The sequence below is a fragment of the Siniperca chuatsi genome, linkage group LG8 (assembly GCF_020085105.1).
Source record: "Siniperca chuatsi isolate FFG_IHB_CAS linkage group LG8, ASM2008510v1, whole genome shotgun sequence".
NCBI lineage: Eukaryota > Metazoa > Chordata > Actinopteri > Centrarchiformes > Sinipercidae > Siniperca > Siniperca chuatsi.
The window spans coordinates 23586131-23610886 of NC_058049.1; the positions used below are offsets into that span (position 1 = coordinate 23586131).

Here is a 24756-nt window from a genome sequence, read left to right on the forward strand (position 1 = left end):
TTGACCGGCAGTCAAATCTTTTGAAAACTTGATGTGTTATTTTAATAATAACAAATTTGCTTATGGTGCTTAAATGGTGACATGTAATAGTGTTGTTGAGCACTTACGCTGCCATTTCTCGCATGCGATGACGCCTTGCCTTCCCCTCTCCTGTGCCTGTGTGAGGAAGTGGAAGTGGAAGAGGTGGAGCAGGGCAGCAACGCAGCAGCGGCGCCGCCCTCCTGGCTGAGAGAGGAACTGCTGTCACAGGTTCGTTTACGAGGGGGATCGTCAGAGAGGGGGGACAGGAGGGGTGGGAGCAGCTTCTCATCGCGCCGTCGCGCCTGCTTCCTGTTTAGAGAGCTACTGAACACACAAACACACACACACACACACACACACAAAGGCACAAGAATGACAAGGCAGTGTGATTATTCATTTATTTAACGGTACTGAATTTTATGCTTGTTTTGGGATATGCGCTCTAATTAGTTAGCTTACTTGTGCCTATTGCTAAAGTGTGATTTACTTTCTTGTTTCTCTTAACAGGATGAGAGGGATGAGGCAGTACTGTTGTTTGCCGATAGTGGTTGTGTACATTAGTTAATGCACTTAAAAGAAACGACATTCCCAAAACGAATCACAAATGATCTTGACGATAAGGGGACATAATCTTAGCAACAAATGATAACTGACAAATGATCTATCATGACTTATAAAACATTGTCAGAGGACAATACATGCACACATATAATATAGAACTATACTTTTGTTATTCATATTATTATTACTTTTATTATCCTTTACAGTGCTAGCTCATGCGTCACTGCAAATACAGATACATGTGTGTTGGGGATTCTGCTGCAAAGGCAAATTAGGTGGTTTCCAAATTTTGTACAAAAATATTCTATATTCTAATAATTTCTATATCACTGGGTATGAATAAAAATGGGTAGAATGGGGGAAAAAAAACGTTTATTCAGTAAAGATGACTTTTTGTATGTCAGTGGTTCTGGACGAATGCTGATAATATAGTATAATTTTAGTATGGTACTCTTTTACTTGAGTCCTCCTGACGATGACCAGGTGTCAGGGTCCTGAAGTCCTGTTTGCTGCTTTTTTAAAGAGCTGGCCCTCCTCCATTTTTCACATTAGACAGGATTTGGGGCTACGCAAATTAATGGACTTGCCTTGATTTGACTTTTATCACAATATTTTATCAACATTGTCAAAAAACAAAACCTGCAAACAATTAAGTACGTTCTGACGACACAAACATCCAGCATGTAAAACCCCACTTCAATAAGCTGAGCTAACAATGTCTAACTATCTTGTTGCGACTTCATTTGCAGTTGCTAGATGATATTTTCCTTCTAAAATTGTTGTAATTCTGCCTTCCCTGCTAGAGCATCAACGATTATTCCCTCAGCAGCCTTATTGTAGCTCTTGTGACTCATATTGTTTGCAACACAACAGATAATATTTTTATGTTTTTCCTCTGCCTGGAAACTCTGGGGGTTTGATGCAGTGAGAGAAGTTGCTGAGCTCGCAGAACAACGCCCCGGGCCCCGACATTAGTGATAGAACACAAAACCAGGGAGACAAAGACTAATTAGTTGCTTGTGTGTGTGTGTGTGTGTGTGTGTGTGTGTGTGTGTGAACATGTGGGTATGTGTGTGCGCTTTTGTGTCTGTGTACAGCATAATTAAGGTGTGCAAACGTGTTTGTATGTATGACTTTGCTAATTTGTGTGCATGTGTGTGCGTCTATCCCTAAGTGGATGCCGGTGTGTGTGCAGGAAAGCATGTCAGAGGGTTTTTTTGTGCTATCGGGTTGTAAATTTCTTAACTTATTATCCCTTTAAATGACCACAGTATATCTGCCAAATATTCCTCTGTGATACATTTGCAATGACTCGACAGTTACTTGGCCAGATGGGAAGCTTTCTAGCTTTTAAAGTCCAACTGAAATTAATACTTTTTTTTGTCTGCTATAGCATACAGTACATATCTGCTCTGTAAATCACTTGTACTGTGTTCTCCTTTTGAGAAAAAATCTAAAACCAAAAGGGAGAAATTGATATTTGATATTTTTTGGTTTCATGATGGTGCCCCCTAGTTTTGCATTCATTCGACAGAATACTGTTAGATAACCATCTACGTAGATGGAGACCTTATTTCTGTACAGCCAATCAAATCTTGCATGTAGCAGTAACGTCTGTGTTCTTTCACAGGCAGCACAGTAGGGGCTGCAATGCAGTGTTTTCTGTTTTTGATTTTGTGGAAACGGAATCTCGGTGTCCTCTTGTGCGCACAGAGCAGCAATTAAACCACCAGAGGAAGTAGTGACAGGTGCTCTGACAGGGCTGCGGCTCGCGAGGTAGAGCGGGTCGTCCACTAATCACAGGGTTGGCGGCCATCTGTCTGTCTCCATCGGTGTGCTAGTGTGTGAATGGGCGAATGAGAGGTCAATGATATATAAGTGCTTTGCCCGTTAAGGTTGAAAAGCGCTATGTAAGTGCAGTCCATTTACGATGGAGGACAGACAGGATGGCCGTCTATCAGAAACATCACACATCATTGATAACATGCTGAATAATACACCAAAGTAAGCGATAAATATGTTAAAGTCCTGTTTCTTTTCAGTTTAGCAGTTTTGACCAAGTCAACAGCATCTGAGCTTGTTGTAGGTTTATATCTCAATTATATGAATTATATTGTTTATCTTGTTTTAATATTATTCCCACACAAGTTTCAGGTTTAACTATAAAACATTTACTACATCTGTCAATTATTTATTCTAAACATTAAGACACGCATGCCCCCCCCCACCACCACACACACACACTTTTGTGATTACAGTCTATTTATGGCCCTAATTGACATTTCCTGTGCTCAAATGCTCAACAAAAAGAGGACAAAGGTAACAAAAGCCAAACAAAACTTTCCTGGGGTAAAAACTCAGTCATTCATATGTGTCTTTTCTAATTAGCTGTTGTCAAAATATGACCTCACTGATTAAAACAGGGTGATAATAACTGTCAAACGTCGCAGGTTAGAAATTGCTGAATGAGCCTGAGCAGGAAGATCACATCATCCACTTCACAGCTTCCATAAAAAGCTTCTTTTTATGATAAAGAGACACTCTGAGACGTCTGCTGTACAATGTCATGGGTTCAAGTCCAGGTCACCCCCTCTATCCCTCCCACCTTTCTGTGCTGTGTACTCTTTGATAACGCTGAGATGCTATAAAAAATATTTCCTCTGTAGCTGTCACGTTGAGGCTTATTTATAGCGACAGCCAGCTTAGTCTGTTTTTAATAATTCACGTGGAAAGCTGAAGTTCACAATTTGTCATTCCTGTGTCATAGTGTGAATTGAACTCTCCAGTGACTTCATCACCACATTAAAACATTTTAAGCCTTTTCCTAAAAATACTCTACTACTGTCTGTCCCAGTCCCATGAGAATGTGGTGTTTAGTAAGCTAAGAGGTGAAAAATGGGGAAAGGGAAAGTTGAGCCTTTACCGGTTTGTAGGAGTTACTTAGTTCTCACATTTGTCATGTCATGCAGTCTGTTTTTATTGGTACTTTAAGTCTGGATTCACAATGAGCATGGATACTTGTCCTCCCTATTTACTATTTCCTCCCATGGTTCAAATGTGTTGCTGTTCAGTGTGTGCAGAAGTGTTGAAAGGAATTTGTTTTGGTGTGAGAAAGTTAAAGGTGCCCTGTGGAGTTTTTGACCACTAGTAATGTTTTTATGAGTGGGTCCCCGTTTGAGGACGTTTGTGCAGGCCGGTGAAGCAGCACATAGTCCTGCCGATGGCTTCACGTCATTCGGCGCGTTACCTCCATTAACGTCAACGCCAAGAAATGTAGCAATGCGCCAACAAAGGCAATGAAGAAGAAGACTGCTAGCAAGCAAACATGGATCTGAACAATGTAGGTTACTACTCCAGAAAATTACTCCAGAACCTCAGCTTTGCAAATGTTTTACGAGGAAGGAAATGCATTCAACAGACTTGTTAGGCCCCAAGCACACACATAATGTGTTTTGTAACTTTTTTTGTTTACAAAAAACGTAGGGTACTTTTAATGTTGATGAATGAATGATAAAACCTTAATCAGGTCCTTGAAATGTTTTAATAACTTCTGTTGATAGATTTAAATATCAGTGAATGATGCACCAAAACACTTTATTTCAGTAAACTACTGGGTATGAGACTGATCACAAAGAATGCAGACATCAGCCATTGAGGGTTGAACCTCAGTGACTTGATAGATCAGTGATTGTGTTCTACACGTTATTGTATCAAACTTTCATTCCAGCATTGTGTATTTTTCCTCCAGTTTAGTCCGTTGGGGGAGTTAATACTCACTCTGTAGAGCTGTTCTTGTGGTTGTGTATTGGAGAGATGCAGGGTGGGAGGAGCTGACAGTCTTTGTCCAATCGCAGCTTTTTATTGCCGTTGACTGATGACTCACTGTGGTCCGACTGGAATATAGAAGACAGAGAACACACTGTATCTCAGTACAGTATACATTTGAGAGGGAAAGGACACAGATTGGGGAGTTGAGAGTAAAATATAATAGGAGAGATTGGTTGGGGACTTAAACATACTTGAGTGTGTGAAGAGAATTTGAGTGAAAAATCTAACAGAAAATCCCATGCCACACCTTGTGTTTCCTCTTGCTCTTGCTGGTGTGTTTGTCTGTTGGGACCACTATGTTTCCAGCTGCCTGCCTCCTGTGTTTGCCTCCATTCTCTCCTCTCTCCGTCCTCGCAGCCAGCCTGGGATTACTCTGCTCTTGCACAGGGGGGTTGTCCAGGACCCCCAGACCTTGGCATGCCTTCTCTCTGTCCCTGCCCGTCGTCCTTTCCCTCTCCCCAAGCCCAAATCTTTCTCTGTCCGTCTGCCTCTCTCTCTCTGTTAATCTGTCTCTGTCACCTTGCCTCTCTCTGTCCTGCACTAATCGCTCATTTTCTTCTTCCTGTTTTTCCCCTTTAGGTAACTTCTGCCTCTCTCTCAGCCCTGGCCACTCTCTCTCTTCCTGCTTCTGTCTTTCTCTCTCTGCCACCCCTGTCTTCTCCCTCTCCCCCTGTCTCTCTCTGTCTCTCCCTTCGCTCCCATCCCTTTCTGCGATTCCTGCTCTGGATCTTTCCCCCGAACCCTGGCCAGGCACCCTGCTGAGCAAACTCAGGTCAATTTTCACCCATAAACTCTGGATCTCTTGGTACTCCCTCAAGGGGGAGAGAGGCACCTCATGCCCCGTGTTGGAAGGTGGTGACATGGACTCCAGGTCTTTGCACTGTCCTCCTAACCCTCCAGGATCAGGAACAGAAGTTCCAAATGAACCACTGATGTTGCTAATGCTTAGGGAGTTACAGCTATTACTGCCGCCATTACCACCACTGCTGATGCTACTATTACTACTACTGCTACCATTAGTGGTCACATTGCTACCATCTTTGACTCGAAGTCCCTTCCCTCCAAATGTCCCCAGACTCCCCATACTGCTAACAGAGGCCAGGCATGGGAGAAGAGGCGTGTGTACATGTGTGTTGGACAGAGTCTGTGTGTTAATCGCAGAGCGCGTGGTCTGAGGTGGCACAGCGGGGATTTTGATGGCTTCCTCTGAATCTGACTGGCATTCAGAGGAGGAGGAGGAGGAATCAGTTTCGATGAATTCTCGGGACTTGGGTGTGATTTTGGTGTTTGGACCTCTGTGTTTCCTCTTATCCTGTTTTAAAGACAAAAATGACAAAAGACAAAGGGGAGAGAGCTTTAAATTGATTGAATAATATGACTAAGAATTATTCATATGCACCAACGTATGAGAATCACTGTGGCTGCTAATCAGGAAACTGCACACAAAAGTAACTTGTAATCTCTCTACACCCTCACTGTGTAAACAACTATTAGCATGATAAAAAGGGGGCATTTTATCTGAAAAAAATCTGGCATATATGCCATTTGCCGATGCATTTTTAAGCCCCTGCAAAAAAACCCAAAAAACTGCAGTTGACAGAAAGTATAATCAAATTAGGCAGCATAAGCTTGTTCTAATCTGTGAAGTGAAATGTTTGACTGTCTAATTTTGTATGTCAGTGCACACCAGTCACACAACTGAGCACAGGCAGCCGGATGTTTGTCACACGCAAATTAAAAGATGCATTTCACAACAAGTGAAAGAGTTTCAAAAAGAAAGTGTATCTTTATCACATATCATATATATATATATATATATATGAATAAATATATATATATATATATATGAATAAATATATATATATATATATATGAATAAATATATATATATATATATATATGTATGTATATATTTATTTTTATATATTTATTTTTTTGTTTTATTTCAAAAAGGCTCAGTAATCTCCTAAAACAGCTGGGCACTGCAGATTTTAGCAAACATTGCTCGAACAGGAAGAAATAGTGCATTTTGGGGACTATTTTCAGCTGCAGATTAATTCACATCTGGTGAGTATTTATGGCAGCAGAATTGAATCAAAATAAAGTACAGTGCCCATGTTCATGGTAATGAGGGAGCATGTCACCCAGTGCAACAGTGTGGTTTTGCACGGAGAAATATGTTATATCAGGCTTGGGATACAAGGACAGTACTTGTTAGGATCGAGTCATTGTTGGCTTTGGTCTTTTGATAGATTGTAGACAATAAGAAAAAAATTAAATATCACCCGGTTTTCTTCCTTTAAGTGAAGAAACTGTCTTACAGCTGTTGCGTCCTGACATTGTTCTTGTGTGGCAGCAAGCAGAATCGGCCTGCGTCTGCAGCGTTTATTTTCTTGGTAGCGCTGCAGAGTTTCACCTGCATCTCTGACCTTGTTTTGTATCCAATCAAAATTGTCCCTCAGACAAGGAATGCTTGATTTTCGATGTGAAGTGATCAGTGATTGTTGCTTGAAACAAAAGGAAGTGAGTCGCAGCGCTGCATATGCAACATCAACATGAGAAAGCAACTACAGAGGTAGATGCAGCGAAGAGAATACCACTAATGTTCCCAGTCTTGAGCAAAACCCACATGCTTGGCAGACACAAAGAGACAGTCTTCTCAAACTTTTGGAATCAGACCAATGCATGTTGCCATCTGCTGAATCCATTTTCAATAAACACCATGCTGTGTTTTGTTTAAAAAGAGAAAAATATACTGGCCCCTGTATAATGCTTATTTACACTGCTGGCAAAAGCTTTTCCTTTCTTGAACAGAAGTCTTCAGCAGTGTTTTGTGGAAAGTTTTTCTATTCTGACTGTTGACACTAACATTAGCTGTCCTGCCAGCTGTTCTGCGCAGCTAAGGCTGACAGCGGATCAGGTGTCGTGACAGCACTGACAGGTTGCAGACATTAGCATTCCTCTTGACTTTTAGGTTAAGTCACTCTTGGGCAAAATGGCGGAATTTTTCAGCTGGTGAAAGTGGAGACTTATTGTAGGTTGTTGTTGACAGCAGATTATGTAATGCACCTCTATATGTAAATATAATACAATCGATGTAAAATGACAGCCCTTGAGAATTAACCTCAAAACCATTACATCAACATTCAGAGTATTTTTTATAATGGTTGATTCTACAGTTTTTGCCTCCTAACCTTAAATAATGTACCTTTAAAGTCATACACAGTAGCTGAGGTAAAGCCTCGTAGTGGGAGAAGGGGCTGATGAGCCACTGTTTGCTAGTTGTTGATGTCAAAATGCAGTTTTAATTGTTTCAGTATTATTGACAGTTGTTAATTTGTTAATTGTCTCAGTTTTTCAAGCATATTTTCTTCCGAATGATGGCATAAAAATAGAGAGGAAATTTCAAAGCAAACAAATATAATGATATGAGGCACCGGTGTCATGAAGATCAACAAAGATCAAAACATGGCACATCCTAAAAAAATATATATTCTAGAGTGCGTTGTGTGAACTTGTTTTGTTCCTCCAAAGATGAGCGTGTACATTCAGCTCTCTCATATGTCAACCTTCCCTCAGTGGGTTTCAGACTTCTTCTCTCGAGTTACATAAGGTCAAAATTTACAAGGTTTTTTATGACTATGGGCTCGTTTACAGACTGTTTAGGCTTAAATCACGCTGTTCTTGGGCCTGTGGTATTTCATTGTACGTCTAACACTGTAGAGACACACAATTTTTAATAATATGCTGTTGATTCTTTGTTAATGACAATGATATTTTGACCTATTGATTTTTAATGTTCTAATCTTCATTCATGTCCTTTTCTATCTTTGTCTTAGTTACATAAAGCCAGCTTGCTGTGGTTTTCTTTCTTGCTTGCTTTCTTTATATTTCTTTCTCCTTGCAACTACCCAATCTTCATAAAACCACGGAGTGTTAACTCATTATAGGATAAGACGATGGTCGATGATTCAGTTCTATCTCTTTGACTCCCTCTCTTACTTTCCATATTTCGATAAAACCAGTCAGTGTTGAGCCATAATAGTCACGTAATAATACAGTTTTTATCCTGCGGAATTTTATGACTTTGTCAAATCATCCAGAGACTATAAGGATGAAATGATCATTACAGGACACTTGGACAGTGTTGGTTTTAAACTGTGTCTTTACATATTCCACATGCTGATAAGTAAAGGGAAAATGTCCCACGGTGTGTGGGACAGGTGCCTGGATGACACTCACTTTGTATCATTTCATTTCAATGCACCAAAGTTAGCATTCTAACACGAATAAATAATTGGATTCACTTTGAGACATTAGTATTATTATGGGCAACCATTAAGGCCATCACTGAGAAGACAGTCAGAAGAAATATGGAGAAACTATCTACGCCCCCCACAAACACACACACACGTGTATCCCACCCCCAATATCCCACCCCCAAACACTAACCTGGTTTACACTGACAGCAGGTATTGGCACAGGGATTTGCTGTAGCGCCGCTGGTGGAGTAACTGCGTTGTTGTTTGAGTTGGTAGCACTGCGAGGTTCTTTCCTGGGGGCTGTTTTCCCACTGGGGGGTTTGCTTCGTGGCCTCGGGGGGTTCGGATGCTCCAGGGAGGGGGGCGGCAACAGGTCCTTCTCCCTAGCTGCAGGGCTGCAGTGGGGAAAAAACACAATAAGAGGAAGTGTCACAATCCGAATTACATTCACCCTTGAGCAAGGCACTGCTACCGTAGTGCAGTTTTACCCTGACAAACAGTAGAAGATAATGTTTGCCTTGGCCAGCTCCAGGGGGTTGAATGTGTCTTAAAATGACAAAATATAAGACAGCATGAAATAATTGAAAACAGCATGTATTCAGCTGAACTTGTTTGGATGTGGAAGACTTAAAAATGGAAAGGGAAAGGGTGACTGAGGGAGAAAAGAATAAAGTTTTTTTTATAACTAGCCCAACATCAAGCTGAGCAGGCAGTTTGGCATGGCTTCTACTCAATCTGAGCATTTTTCACAACAGATGTGGGAGTGACAGTGTTCAGTGGCTAGCTGCCAAGAAGCTCAGTGTTCCACTAGAGCCTCTATAAGCTCTCAACACAGGCAGTGTTGTCTTAACAGTAACTGTAATAGTTTTACAAATAACAAGTGACATGTAAGTTGTAATATACTCTATACTACTTACTAGTCAAGAAATACGTTTTTACAATTGTTTTGCTCTCCATAAAATATCACACTCAAGTTGAAACAATTACCCTAACCCCAATATCAAAATTACCCCCCCGTACACATCTGTTACAGTAAAAAGAAGAATTATTCAAATAGGTCTCCCTTACAAAATTTTAAAGAATGTAGTTCCTGGTCAATTTGCCAAATATTTCAGTTTTATCAGAGATTGTCATGCAACAAGATGTAGCTAAACCATCCACTATTAACATGAACATGGCATGCATGTCAGGACTGGGTCTTCGCTGTTTGGTATTTACCTTTTATTATTGTCAATTTAATCTGTCTATCTAAGAACAATAAATATTGGCAAGCATCAATTTTATAGGTGTAATGGAACAAACAACTTAGCTGAAATGTTAAGGAGGGGCCTTATTCTCCCTTCCTTACCTATGCTGGTTTGCTCTGTTCCATGTCTGGCTCTGATTATCCTCCACACTGTTTGATCTCTCTGTCCGCCTGGGCTGTTTCTTCCCTGTGGTGTTCCTCCTTGGGGTCGTGACCTCTGGCCCTGACAACAGGCCCGGTGACAGCCTCATCTTTGACCTCTGGCCATCCGCTGAGGCCTTCTGGCTGAGCTTGGCCTTGGCCTTCTCTCTGCCTGGGCTGCGGGGAGCAAGAATGGATTTTTCTTTTATTGTCTGAGATGCTTTTTTTTTTGTCAGTTGTTGCCTACAATTTGTTCACCTGCCAGTGTTGCATTCATTCATTAATTAATTCAACAGATGGAATTTGAAAAGTTACTTTGGCAAATTTCCAAACAAATACACTTGTAGCTCCTACCAGAAAGCTCCCCTTGTTTCCTTGTGTTCCACTGTTGGTGCCGCTGGAACAGGGGTGCTGTTGGATCCGCAGGGCTTGGTCTTGGCAGCCGTACCCACTCCTGGTGCTTCACTCCTTGGAGAGAAAGTGTCCGGACCCTGGGCGATGGAGCCTGGGAAGAGGACCATTAGACCAGAATAAGTATTCCAGATGAAACTAGATTTTTCTTTTACTATAAGCCGTAGTTTCTTTTAGACACAGTGGATGTAATGGTCTATACCAACCTGTGCCATGATGTTCTTGCTGAGGGGGAACCAGGGGTTTGGTTTGAGCTTGGACCTTATTCAACCAGCTGTCCAGCTGCCACTTGTTAGTGGAGGGGGGCTCAGGCTATAGTGGGAAAAACAACTTTTAGATTATTAGATATTTCAGAAGTAAATACACTCTGCAACACCAACGTTTTATTAGGATGGTTGTATCTGTAGTTTCACTGTCATAGCAAAATTTTATTTGGTCTGAAAAACTCTCTTGAAATCATAAATCATTAAAGTGCATATTGTTTGCAGACAGAAAATAGAACTTCTTTTAGTGAGATCTGTAGCTGTATTCGATTTCTGTGTTGTGGATTATTTTAACATATAGCTGCCTATGTTTTTCATGCTACTAAATGATTTTCTTTCTCTTTCTCTGCATGTCTCTCTCTTTCTCTCAGTGCGTATGGCTGCATAAGCCTATCAAACCAGGCAGCGTTGAGCCATTAAAATAATGTGATAAATAATGTTATAATTCAGCTTTCTGCAGTAGGAGTTTTATGACTTTCAGAGCACCACCCAGAGACCGTGGGAAGAGACCGTTTAATGTACAGGCAGCCAGACACACTGTGAAGTGAATAGTGGTGTATCAGGGAGAATAAAAGAAGGCAGTAAAATTGCATCTGTCTCTTTATGAAATGTAAACAAAAATGGAGACACTTGTCAGAGCTGGAGACACACATGACATTGTCAATGACTTTTACTGCCAATTGTTGAATGATTGCTTAATGATTGGGATTTCTGTAATAAAAGCTAATGTTTCCTCTGCCTGTGAAACAGCAAAATGAGATTTTGAAAGCTGGTATAAACATGATTGGTTGTCTCCAAACTGGGGTTGGAAATATGCATGTGGCAACTATACTGACTGTTTATTGAACAATGGAAATAATCCATAAATTAAGGTTCATAATAATAAAATGTTACTTTTTTTACTAATATTGTGATTGGTATATACACTTGATGCTACTAGCTCTTGTTCCTACTGTATGGAGGTTGAATGTACTTATTTTAAGTGGCTATGGACCAGCCTCGGCTAAATGATGGTAATGTGATGTAACACTGAGTGTATTGTATTTCTCAATATATGAAACATAATACTGAATATTCTAATAATAATACTAGAGATTGACATTCGTTACACAGTTGTTTCTTCCACAAAAATTTAAATTCGCTTGTTTCTTCACATGAAAAGAAAGTTCAGTTCTGCTTATGTTCCATCTATTCCATACATTTCATCCATAAACTCATGTTACATGGAATTCACATAAACACACACACATTCCCACACAGAAACACACTTGTCATCTTACCTCTGGAGTGTTTGTGCGGGAGGCCTGATTATACTCGCTGTCACTGGAGCTGCTCTCTGATTCGTCTGTGTCCGACTCTGAGCTGCTCTCTGATTCACTGCTGCTCCCTGATGCTCCACTACAGACAGAAGAAAGAAAGAAAGACACACACACACACACACAAAAAAACCCCATTTCTGTTTGTTACGTGCTTGTATGTTAAATAAGTCATTCCAACAGTTGGAAAAATCAAAGGAGAATTTCTTTCTAAATCCACTCTGACCAAAAACCATCAAGGGACGACGGTCTATCTGTAATGTGTGAGGACTGCGGAATATAATCAACATGTCACACTGTAACAAAACAAAGACAGTTATTGATTTACTGGATGGTGAGGAAAGCACATCGATGGCCACTGTGACTACTAACAGGGTTACATCACAAAGTTTCACACACCTGACAGGGATGCCCACTCTCTCCCTTGCTATGTGATATTTTAAACAAACCACCTGCTGGCTCTATATGGCAGAACTGAAAAGAAAAAGGGATTCACAACAAAAGATTCAATTCGATGCAGACGATGTTTTACTTCATCTTCAAGAACGATCAAATGCACTACAGGAGGGGATCAACCTCCTACGCGCTCAGAATATTCAGGGCTAAATACGCCATTCTTCCTATCTTAGAAAACCCAAGGCCAACACTGAGTTGTTTCATCTAACTCACACTGAAATGCTAGGGAAAACGTTTAAGAGCAAAAATTTTACCTCAACTCAACTACCTTTTTTCACTGATTCCAAAAAATGTACATTCAAAAAGACTGCCATTATTTCACCTTCGTAATGGAAATACTTTCTTCACTATGATTTAGCAAATCAGATGCATTACCTTGTTATGTGTATCTTCTCCTAAAAACATTAAAATTTCAAGATTACCCTTCATAGGTACATATATCAAATATTTCAACTGCTTCAAAACCATTCTAATTTCCTGAGCTTTTGACAGCCTGGTGGATAGTTCTCGAAATGAACAACTTACAAATGAAACTTGCATGTGTGGTAGAGAACATGTTTTCCTCATTACATTTAAATGAAGCCCTGTCATCTTTACGGACTCATTCTGCCAGCTAGTCTCAATCAGTGTCAGGGTTATTTAAGGCACCTGCTGGGGCATGGCTTTCTGTCTTAATCTAACCTTGTCCTGTGGCTTTGTTTTCAAAATTGTGGCTCCCTACCGGTCTAGTTTGAATGAGTTGACCTGTGAGTGAGCTGAAATATTTGTTTGCAATCCCCATGAAGTGGTAAATAAGGTGCAGGACAAGTATTATTGATTTGTTTAGGTGTATGTTTGGTGGAGAGTCATGCTAATACAGTGCAGTGTCAGTACAACTGCTGTTTTGCTGGTGTAAGCTTTTCAGTAATATATATTTTGTGCAGTGTGAGGTCCTTCTCCGAAATTTGTTTGGGTTTTGCTCATAGCTTCATCTGAACCAACCGGTACCTGTTGTGTTGTTTTTGGTGTAAGTTAAGTCAGTTTCTAATCTAAAGAGAAGCTGAGTACTGGCCTGTTAAGGAATAAAACTATATAAGTATACTTTTATAAATCTACTTTTATAATAAAGAATTGATTTCCTGCCTTACATATATACTGACTTTCAACTAGTAATCCATTTGTTAGTTCCAGCTACTACAGATTTTTACTGTAAAACTTATTTTCATCTTTTAGTAACATTGTTTTTTCCATGGAGAACCTGTGTGTCTTGTCTCTGGTCAGTTCATAACACTATCTTACTCTTCTCTATTGTTATTTCCTGCGGTGAAATTCCCCAGGTGGTGTAGCTGGATGTTCATCTCATTCTTCCTCATCCTTACATACAAAATCTACGCTGGGGGAAGGGGGGATTCTATCCACTGTTATCAACTGCCTCAATTAGCAGAACGCATCATCAAACTTTTAAGCAAAACAGAACTCTCTTCAAGCTGTATAAATTAATTTTTGTTTATCTGTTCTGTTGTGTTCTTGTCTCATTTCACCAAAAAGGATAATAATTCGGGAAGCCAGCCACCCTGTCACTGATTCAATAAAAATTAAGCATCTGACACAGAATATAATAAATGGCTATTAATAAACGCATAAACACAGCATTTTGAACCTGTTCAACTGTCTCATCCTCTCTGGTGCTTTAGTTGGCCTTGTGTTCATCCATCCTTCCACAGTGCTTTGAAATGGCCTCCTAGAGGCAACACACCCGCTCGTCCCGACTTAAGAATACACACGAACGCACTCGCACACACAGAAATTGCAATTACGTGTAGTTCTCTTTGTGTGTGAGTGTGAGTGTGTGTGTGTGTGTGTGTGTGTGAGTGCGCATGTAATTTCAATTCAAGGCTGCCATCACAGCAGGCACCAATCTGTGTGAGCAGTCAAGCAGCAAATCCATCAACTGTTCCGCAGGCAACACACACGCACGCACACACACACACACACACACACACACACACACACACACACACACACACACACACACAGTGACAGATACTGTATGAAAGCAGTCTCTGCCCTGTTTTTCTTTTTCTATCATTACTCATCTCTTGTCTTTGTCTCTCCCTCTTTCTCCCTTTCAATTTCAATTAAATTCTCACCTCAGTTTGCTCTAATAGCATCACAGTTAAAACAATATTGGCAAAGCGTCGAGTTAAACTCCCTGTATACATGTTTGTGTGTGTGTTTGTTTCAGTCTTCCATATGCAGACCCTCCTCCATGCAACCACTGCCAGTTGTGTGTTTGGAAAACATATCAAAGCGGCTTCAGGAACTGTTTTGAACTAATATAAGAAAGCTAGTTAGATTCAGATTTTACTAAATAATGCAAGGAGCTTGAATAGTAAGATCTTGTATATCCGACTTTTCATTTTGGTTTTCATTGTTGGTGCCGGCTGGTAAATCAGCATCACAACAAAACAAGAAATGTAATCAGAGATACGATTCCCATTACGGTTAGTAAGTTATTGCTCATCACATTCAGCTTTCTGTCTAAGCAGGAGAATTTGAATTTCTTTCATCCACATTATTTCTAAATGACCTGGGGAGATTATTGATGAGGCCAAGCCCATACAAACAAAAATTGGCAGTGAATCACTGTGTCATCATAAATCCAATAAACAGTGTGAGTAATACATTTTTAAATTTACAGTTTTAAAATAGACCAGTAGCCCTAGGCATTGTGTTCATATTGGGCAATCCTGAACCTTATGATTTACGTCCAATGCTAACACTCAGTGTCAATTGAGAAGTATTGTTCCCTTTGTGTTTTAGTTGCTTAACCTTAAGCATGCTTTAGCATAGTTTATTTGCCATAACCACAGTTTATGCTAACCTTAAACCTGCATTAATAATTTTTTTTAGCCACTTGGGGGCAGCACAACAAGCTGTAAACACAAAATTGACATCATATCACCTTAAAAGTTGACATGGCAAACGTGTTAGCAAACCCTTGCCTACGTACACATCCAGCAGACACAAAGCAGCAACATTAGCATTCATTCTGAGTCGTGTTTCTGATTACCAGATAAATGCAAGTGCAGCGAGTTGGGCTGCAATACTGGAATACTCGGGGAAACTTTACAGACTTGGCTGTTTTCACATGTTGTGCTGCTAGCTTGATTAACTCTTTCTGAGCTAAAAACAACACATAGATGCTCCGAACGTTCACAAACAGTGCATATAAATGATGATACATAAACACGCAGTATTAAAGCGTGAATAACACTAAAACTCTATAACATATTATGCAGCTGAGTGGAAATATCATCTCTATCATAGGTGATTTAAAGGGTACATTTTTATTGTTAACATTCATATTTTTAATAATGCACCAGGTTGGAGGGTTTCTTGTACAATTTACAGCATTAGTTCTCTGAGAATCTCTTTCATATCTAAGCAAAATTGGTATTGTTACTGAAATGTCCCTAATCAAATCGAAAATCGAATTGGGACCTTGTGAAGCGGAATCAAATCGATTCGTTAAAACAGTGGCGATACCCAGCTCTATTTGGTGCTGAGTAGGTAGTGTACAGTGGGTTTATCAGAGGTTTTTTGCTGAAAACAGCTGCCTGCTGCTGCTGGAAACCAGGTTGCTTAGAGAGCTGAGTGAACTAAAACAGTAAAGCTGCTGGCCGTCAAGCCAAAACAATGAGCTGAAAGATGCTAAAAGACTCTACGGAGCTGAGGGGAACTGCAGCGTCCGGTGATCATTTTCTGTGGGTTCATCACCAAAAGCGACACCTTTCACATTACACATAGTTATTTGATCTATTGTTAATATAAAAATATTGACTAGTGCCGCTTTAAACATACCACATTGCCATGTGCAGATATTGTAGAGAGGAAGAATTTAAAAATGTTTGGCACTGAAAAAAAGGCTGTTTCTGAAATCACTCCCTTGCTCACTTATTCACTACTCCCTATAGAAAAGACATTCAGTATTTTACTACATAGTCAGCAGTAAATTGAGATTTCAGACACTTATCAATCATCATTTTGGGTAATCACTGACAGCTGTAGAGTAGTCAGTGTTCATTTTCACATGTATAAAATCTTACGCTTTGCATTGTGGGATTGTTAGCAGAAAGTATAAGTGTGTAAATACCATGGACACTACTTTTTTGAATTGTTGAGGGCCCTATATTGTGCATAAATTACACACTCAGTTGGCGGAGGGTAAATGTAGCGCACAAATGTAGCGGATTTCTGACACAGCCATTCTCATTAAACATAAACTTTTTCAGATTTGTCCAATATTAATGTTCTTGTCTGGCGATAGGGTTGTTTTAAAAGTATAATATCTATTCTCTACTGGACTATAATGTATGTGTTGTGTTCATCCGCTGCTATCACTGCCTGAAACACAAACAAGATGCGATCTGACAAATTATATATTAAAGTCAGTGAGATGTGACGTTTCTTGTATCAGGATTGTCAAACATTGTTTCAGTTTTTTATAGTGAACGGCCTGTTCATACATGGATTACTGGAAGATTGAGGTAGAGATGCCAGACAGATGGCAATAAGAGACATTTCCTGGACTTCTGTCGCTGTCTGTTTTTTATGTCCCTTATTGCCTTTAAAGAATCTTTTGATGTGTAACTAAAGAGAACCAAGAGTCCTGTGAGTCAGCAGCAGCTCTCTGTTGTAGAAGAGACTCATTAGTATTCGTGATTCAAATCTGAAAGAAGATGCTGACCAGACTGTGGCACAACTACAGTGTGTAACATTTTTATTCATCTTTCAAACTGACAACTTTTTGTATGGACAAGCAGCAAATATTTAAATATTTATGAAGTTTGTGTTGTTGTTGAGAACAGCAGCAGTCAGTAAATATGTTTCCATCCACCTGTTTTTATGCACATTTTCAATTTGCATATAAAAAAAATGAGTGGAAATGCTGGAAATTTGCAAGAAAGTTGAAATATCACAAAAAAAGTTTTTATGCTTGGCTGTATAAAAGCAAAATGCACCAAAGTGCAATGGAAAGATTTAGCAAATCAATCAATTGCATAGAAACTTAGAAAAGGTTTTTTTTTAATATATCACAGAAGACATGACCTCAGTCTCCTTAAATGGTAACCACAGCCCTGGACATAAACATTCAAGTGTCACTGAGTACTTATTTTTCAGACAAAAACAGCTTGTATAACAAAACCTAGCACTTAGTTTTTCTGGAGAATAATTGTTATCTGAGATTCTCCTCCACTAAATCCACATTGATTGGGAGTGGATGTGCAGCCAGTCTAGACAGTGTATCACAGACGCAGTCCAACTGCTTCTCATTGTACCACAAAAAATAATACCATTTGGTGGATGCAACACCTTATTGTCTACATTTTAAATCTGGGAAACAAATCACTTCCCCTGGTGGGCTAGCCCACATTGTCGATACGACATTTGGCAAGAAATCAAGGTGAGAAGAAACATCAAGCGAGTGTCTGCTTTGTAGAAGTGTGCTGTTCTCACTTGTTATTAGTGCTGGAAATGCTGGATAAGATAGGATTTCTGGGATTGCTGGGCTTTGTCCTGTATTAGCCCAGGGCCTGAAGCAGCACATAGGGGAATGTATGATTGAGTGAATGAAGTTTGCTGCATGTAATTTTGTTTTCACTGTCTTATTATTGGATGTTTACAACATGAAATGTCTCTTTTACTCGATGAGAGAAACTCGCCAATGGGTTGTATATGCTATACAAAATCATGCAAGGCACATTTTCTAAATTTGATGGTAGTCTTTTTATGGCGTTTCATATCATCCTTTCATTTGCCAAAAGATAAAATTGGCTGGAAGCATGAGACCAGTCTGTATTTCCCACACTGATATGTTTGTGTTGTTGTTTAAATAGCACCGTGTGAAGTTAAAGGAAAGCGTTAGTGTCTTTTCCTCTCAATAGGATTTTCAGTTGAGTGCTCTCTAGCCTATTTTATTCTGGCAACATAAACAGTATGTGCTGGAAGAACAAGATGAAAGGAGATGAGTATGCGTGTGTGAAAGCATTACATCTGGCTCGCTTTCCTCTTTTTTTCCTTCTCAGGAATCAGCCATCAGCCGTCGAAAATAATTTAATGCCGTAGTCGGTGCCAAATTAAAATGCACCGCCAGCTGGTGCAGACTGACAGACTGGACTGGCTTTCTACTGGAAATTTTAGATACATTTCTGTGAAGTTTTGTTGAAATTAAGATGTATAAACTTCATCCAAGAGTTCATTTGTTAAAATTTTAGCAAAGCATTATATCTGGATGGATGACTTGATGGACATCCAGTGACTATTTTAAATACATTGTCCTTGTAGTCAATTATGGTCAAACATACAGTGGTGTGAAAATGTGTTTGCCCCCTTCCTGATTTCTTATTTTTTTGCATGTCTGTCACACTTAAAGTCCTGACCTGAATCCTATTGAGATGCTGTTGCTTGACCTTAAAAAGGCAGTTCATGCTCGAAAACCCTCCAATGTGGCTGGATTACAACAATTCTGCAAAGATGAGTGGGCCAAAATTCCTCCACAGCGCTGTGAAAGACTCATTGCACGTTATCGCAAATGCTTGATTGAAGTTGTTGCTTCATTTAAAAACTGCATTTTGTAAAAAATGAAAAACAAAAAAGAAATCAGGAAGGGGGCAAACACTTTTTCAAACCACTATATGTCACTGTGTGTGAAATACTATTGTTTTTAACCACAAAGCAAAGTTTCACCCATTTGTTAAAAGGTATTTTTGTATCTTTTATTCAGGTATACTTCTGTAAAGTTTTATTTCCACATTAGCTCTCATTAACAGCCACATGTTCTTGATATCCTTTGTTTACCATAATATCTTACATTTCCTCATTCATGCATTTATAATCTCTTTTCAGCTCCATGTAACAATGCAGAACATAACAAACAAACACAAACAGTATACAGTATAAACACTAAAGACAATTTCCTCTTCAATGTTTCATATAGGTGTCTTCTGTCTTTTCTTTTTATATTGCATACATCAACACAACTCTTTTGCTTACTTAGGACGCACAGCCTTCACTCTATTTTCTGTGTGTATGCCTGTGTCAGTGTTGCATAAGCAAAACAGATAAGACTAAGAAAATAGCCTTTGTCAGATCTTCAGGCTCCAGCGGAGGCTTTGGTGTCTGTCTGTTTATTTGTGTGATAAAATCACAAGCACAACAGGGGAAATGAAAGCCTTACAGCCTTGACAAAATGATCTGTTGGTTTGATATGTCCAATGGGCCTCACAAGATCCACACGACACCCACATTCTTACAGGCTACAGCTAAGCTAGCAGCTACACTTTGGTATACAGTGACTTAAAAAAGCTGGCAGTATTCATGGTTGGCACCATTGACAAGGTGAAGTGGAGAACTGGCTGTAAGAAAATAATGTCTTTTTACAGTACGCCTGAGAGTTACCTGAAAAGGCCTGTTGTATGGATGCAGGTCAGTTCACTCATGTTATCAATAAAAGGGAACGGCCTGAAAGTAAAGTAGATTGTTTCCAACTCCGGGTCACTGAAACACTTTAAACTTCGGTTTTTGTCACTATTCTAAGGTTGTGTTCAGTCAGACAACACTACTGCGTGAAAAAAGTCACCCATCTCATTCATTTCAATGAGGCAACTGCGTTGTTGCAGCGGGGAGTGCAATTCAACATCATCTTCTTCGGCCAATCAAATACATGCAAACACAGTGATTACTTGGTAACATGACTTTCTCAGTGATAGCTGTCTGTAAAATCCTGTCTCATAATATTACAAACTGTTCAGAGATCTATTACTCGGACTGGTCTTCCTGGATCATATCTCATCGCCTCGTTACCTAACATTCACCCACCAACGCAGCCACTTGCTTTTTTTTTTTCTTTTTGCCTGACAATACATTATGAGCTCCAACTTCAAAAAAGTTCACTAATTGAAATTAAACTATTGATATTTTGCTTCATTAGTCTGCTAACTAGCGAGTAGCAATTTAGCAAAGCAATCAAGATTAATATTCAAATAAGATTACTAGTCAGCACAAATTTTAAGTGCGAGTCTGTGTTCAACTACATTTCCTGCTCCTTCCACTTTGCCCTATCTCATCAGTCCTCATTACATTTTACTTGAATTGATTTTTCAGCCATATACTGTATATTACAGGTATATTTTATGTAACTGAAGTGTTTGACTAAATGATGACAAAAATATCAAACACTAATATTTTGAAATTACTGATGTATACAATCCGTTCTTTAAACATTAACATTAAGAGTCCTAGCAGGTTACAATCCTGTGTGTTGAATTTTTGGTGGTGGTGTGATCTCTCTATCTTTTGTTTATATTTAGCAATAATTATATTTAGTTCTAGTTATTATATTCAGGAATTGCACTTTTAGAATGCCACTTGTAAGTCAATTGTATTTGTCTTCAAGCTGTCCTTTGTGTCAGGTTTTAACTGCTTCTTTAGACTTTTGCACCAAACATGATGTGAGAGCTCCAGCGCTACACCATTGGACTGCTGCTAGCTCATCACCACACTGACTTGTTATTCATCTCACAGGATGTGGTAGCAGGTCATGGCTGATGTTTACCCTCCACTTTGCTCTTTAAGATTTCAGCTAACTGTTTGGTCACCTGGGACGGGATGTCAGGACCATTTTCCCTCTTTAGACTGACGCTTTGCATGTTCAGCCTTGACATGAGCAAATTTCTTGTCTACCACCTGTATCTATTAATCGTGTCCAGAAGGCTCTTGCCTCCCTTATGAACTCCCTCAACCTCCACCGTCCTTGCTATTTTCTTTAGAGAGTATCTCTTGAAGATTAAGGGTCTGGGATGGGTCTGATTTTATATTTTATCCTAGGTTTTTAGAAAAACATTAACAGGATACTGAAAACCTGATCATGGCTGGGGTTTTGGATAATATATTAAACTCCCTTGACCCAAAAACAATAGTAATACACCTCAACAAGGACACTTGTACTAGGATTACAGAAAAGAAAACTATTTCTTTCTTCAGTTTTTTCAGTGTTTTTTTCCCAGCAAGTTTTGAATACAGTAGCTTTAATATACGTACAGGGCTGTAGTTACTATTATTATAATAATAATAACTTTATTTGTATAGCACTTTTCTAAAAACAAAGTTTACAAAGTGCTTTACATATTTTAAAACCCAAAACAGTAGCAATACAGAATAAAAATAAAGGTAATATGAGGTAAACAGATACAGCTAAAAATATACCAACAAACAGAGATACTATTAAGAACAGATCAAAAACTATACATACAAGTTCACATAAAAAAACTGTTTATATAAGTGTGTTTTTAGAAGGGATTTAAAAGATGAAACTAGCCTAGTTTCCTCAGGCAAAGTACAGGCGCCCCAATTAGAGAAAGTGCAGTCACCTTTAGGTTTGAGTCTGGACTGTGGAACAGCCAAAAGGGGCCTTGCCCGAGGAGCTCGTAGAGAGTTGAAAGGTCAGCAATATAACTAGGGGCTAGAACTTTCTGTGCTCTAAAAGTAATCAGTAGGATCTTAAAATCAATTCTAAACTTTACTGGTAGCCAGTGCAGATGTGCTGATACTGGGGTAATATGGTCTTTATTTTTAGAGACTATATAACCCTTAGTATTAGCACATCTGCTTCATGTCTTCTTTAATATTTTAGGATGTTTGGGCAGTTTAATGACATGAAGGAGTTTACAGTCTACATTACAGAAATATTACACATGTTGGGTCTGATATTTTTTTAGACTAAATATCTTAAAGATAGTCAATTTTAAACAAAAAAAACCCTAAATAAAATAAAAGTGATTTAGGATTCTCAGCCAGAATTACATACCTGGCAAGGTAGAGAAGGCTCTGAACCTACATTCAGGCCATAATGCAAGAAGATAACATTTGCAGAAAATATAATAGAACATATAAAGTGTGAAAGTTTGTGATTTTTGTAAAAATGTGGTTGGTGGCCAGTCAAGAATGAATAAGGTGGGTGGGATTGTGCAAGGGGAATTCATGACATCAGTATCTCTAAAATCCTGGCTATGGCCCTGCATATATGAATGTTTGATATTACTCTGTCAGATGAGTCAGTGATATTAATGTTTGCAGAGATCACTGGTTATGTAGTGTAAAAATATATTGATTTATTGTATTTAGGCAGTTTGCAATATTGTCCACATATCCTGGATCCATTAATTATTATACATACTGTGCTGTCCCATTCCTCATACATGATTTCAGAGAAGAAGCAGATATTAGCATCCTATAATCACTGTGTTTTCCTCCAGGGTCCATCTGTGTTACACTGTACGGTTCAGTTTGGACTGTGTCACCATTAATTAACCAGCAGGAATTGAACATAAGGAGGACAATCAACAGACAATAGACAGTTACAGCTTTTTTCTCTCCTCCCAATCGCTTCTGCTGGAAAACTGAATTGATCAGCCTCTAAAAACAATGGAGCGATGGCTTTGAGCCAGACAGGCCAAGGCTCAGATAAACTGCAGTCAGTAGAGACAAGATGTAACAGAGTGTGAAGCAGGAGGATCATGCTGAAATACAGCAGTTGTAGTCAAGCGTTCATATACAGTAGGTAAATATAGGCCCTTAAAATGACTAAAGAACTGAGTGAGAATTTGTAGAATTATAAGGGTATTACGGGACTGTGAAGTGGAGATGTGGGGGCCATCTGGGCTCAGTTCATCTGTCATCTTATCATCTGCCTTCAGCTCGCTGGTTCTGCCCTCCACTTGGCAGGGCTTCCCGCTGCACAGCTGGCTTTACAATCTCTCTCTCCGTCTCTCTCGCCATCACTCACACTCTTGTGTGTGTGTGTGTGCACGTACACTCCAGCGTGTGTTCGCATGGATACTCGCATGTGTGCTTGTTTATCTGACCTTGGAGTGCATGTATGATATGTGGAGCATTTTGGGAGGATTTATGAAATTATTGCAGTTACTTTATTGCAGTCTACCAAATATATAAAGCTATTTGACCCACTGACAAGGCACTGGTGCATAATTGTACCAAAAGTGGAGGAATACCATTCATACATCCATCGATAATTATATTCCAATCTGTATGTATGCATGTGTGTATGTTATTGTATGTTTTCATGTACTGTAAAACAAAAGGGAATATTGAATATTTTAACAGAAAGTACGACAACTATTTTATTTTACGACTTGTATGTGTTGCACTTACGCTAGCCTTACTTTCTGTTTTCATCCTGGCCTTTTCCCTGAGAAGGTTGTCTCCGCTCAGTTTACTTTGGGTGTTTTTGCTCTATTTGTGACGCTAAGTTTTTTTAAACAACTTTTAAAGTGGATGTCTTTATATTTTACATTATATTTATTTTCATGCATAAATCTGTTCATTAGAAGAGAACTTTGGTGAGTTTGTTGCAGGGCTGCCAAATAGCTTGCAATGCTAGAGTGTACTGTTGAGACCATATTGGCTGAGATGGAGCATACACAGGCACAGAGAGCATTTATAAAAGAAAGACCCTGTGGAGGCTTTGTTTCGCTACAATTGCAGGGAAGTCACACTGATGTCATTTCTGGTGCCTTGCAATAACATGCTGAAAGGCAGTCCCCGGGAAGCGTGGTCCTTATTCAGTACAATTCAATGCAGAGGTGCCCACTATATATGCATGCATTGTTTGTCTTTGTATGTTGAGTGTGAGTGCGTCTCAATCATCAGAAACGTGCTTTCTCATCCCCTAATCACTCAGGACAAATCGTCTTGCACACTGCACTGAGGTTTATTGTGTAATCCGTCAAGTTAAACATGCAATGCTAAGATTGTAACTCATGTATCAGACAAACTCACACAGTGCATTTATTAAAAATGGTTGCTTGTGTGTCCTAAATTTTGAATTTCAAGACTGAAAAATAAAACTTTTTCTTCACTAACGCAGTTGCTGATGGGTTCCAGCATTCAGCAATGCGTTCATGAGTGTGTGAATTTGTGGTTGTGTGTGTGTGTTTGCCCGGGGCAGTACTGTGGGGAAGGCTATAATAGGTTTCCATTCCTACATATGTAGTGTAATGCTCCCTGGCAGCAGCAGGAGCGACAGTGTTTGAAGAAGTGCATCATCACAACTCATGTCACTGAGTGACTGAGTGACTGGCAGGGTGCATCCATGCTGCTTAACCTGTCTGTGTTAACCTGCCAACATGGTCGTATTATTGATCATGATTGTAAACAAAGTAACATTACACCAGAAGTCAATGAGACTATTG

At 39.4% G+C, this 24756-nt stretch overlaps 1 protein-coding gene across 1 annotated transcript in view; it reads right to left on the reverse strand.

Moving 5' to 3' along the window:
• aff2 (AF4/FMR2 family, member 2) overlaps positions 1-24756 on the reverse strand; it is a 153453-nt gene that overhangs the window by 21691 nt on the left and 107006 nt on the right. The window contains exons 11-18 of the mRNA XM_044204347.1: positions 12014-12131; positions 10677-10782; positions 10414-10564; positions 10021-10236; positions 8863-9067; positions 4658-5722; positions 4360-4475; positions 108-345 (exon numbers count right to left, since the gene is read on the reverse strand). Of these exons, the coding sequence (XP_044060282.1) occupies positions 108-345; positions 4360-4475; positions 4658-5722; positions 8863-9067; positions 10021-10236; positions 10414-10564; positions 10677-10782; positions 12014-12131 (2215 nt within the window). The remainder of the gene's footprint in view (positions 1-107; positions 346-4359; positions 4476-4657; positions 5723-8862; positions 9068-10020; positions 10237-10413; positions 10565-10676; positions 10783-12013; positions 12132-24756) is intronic.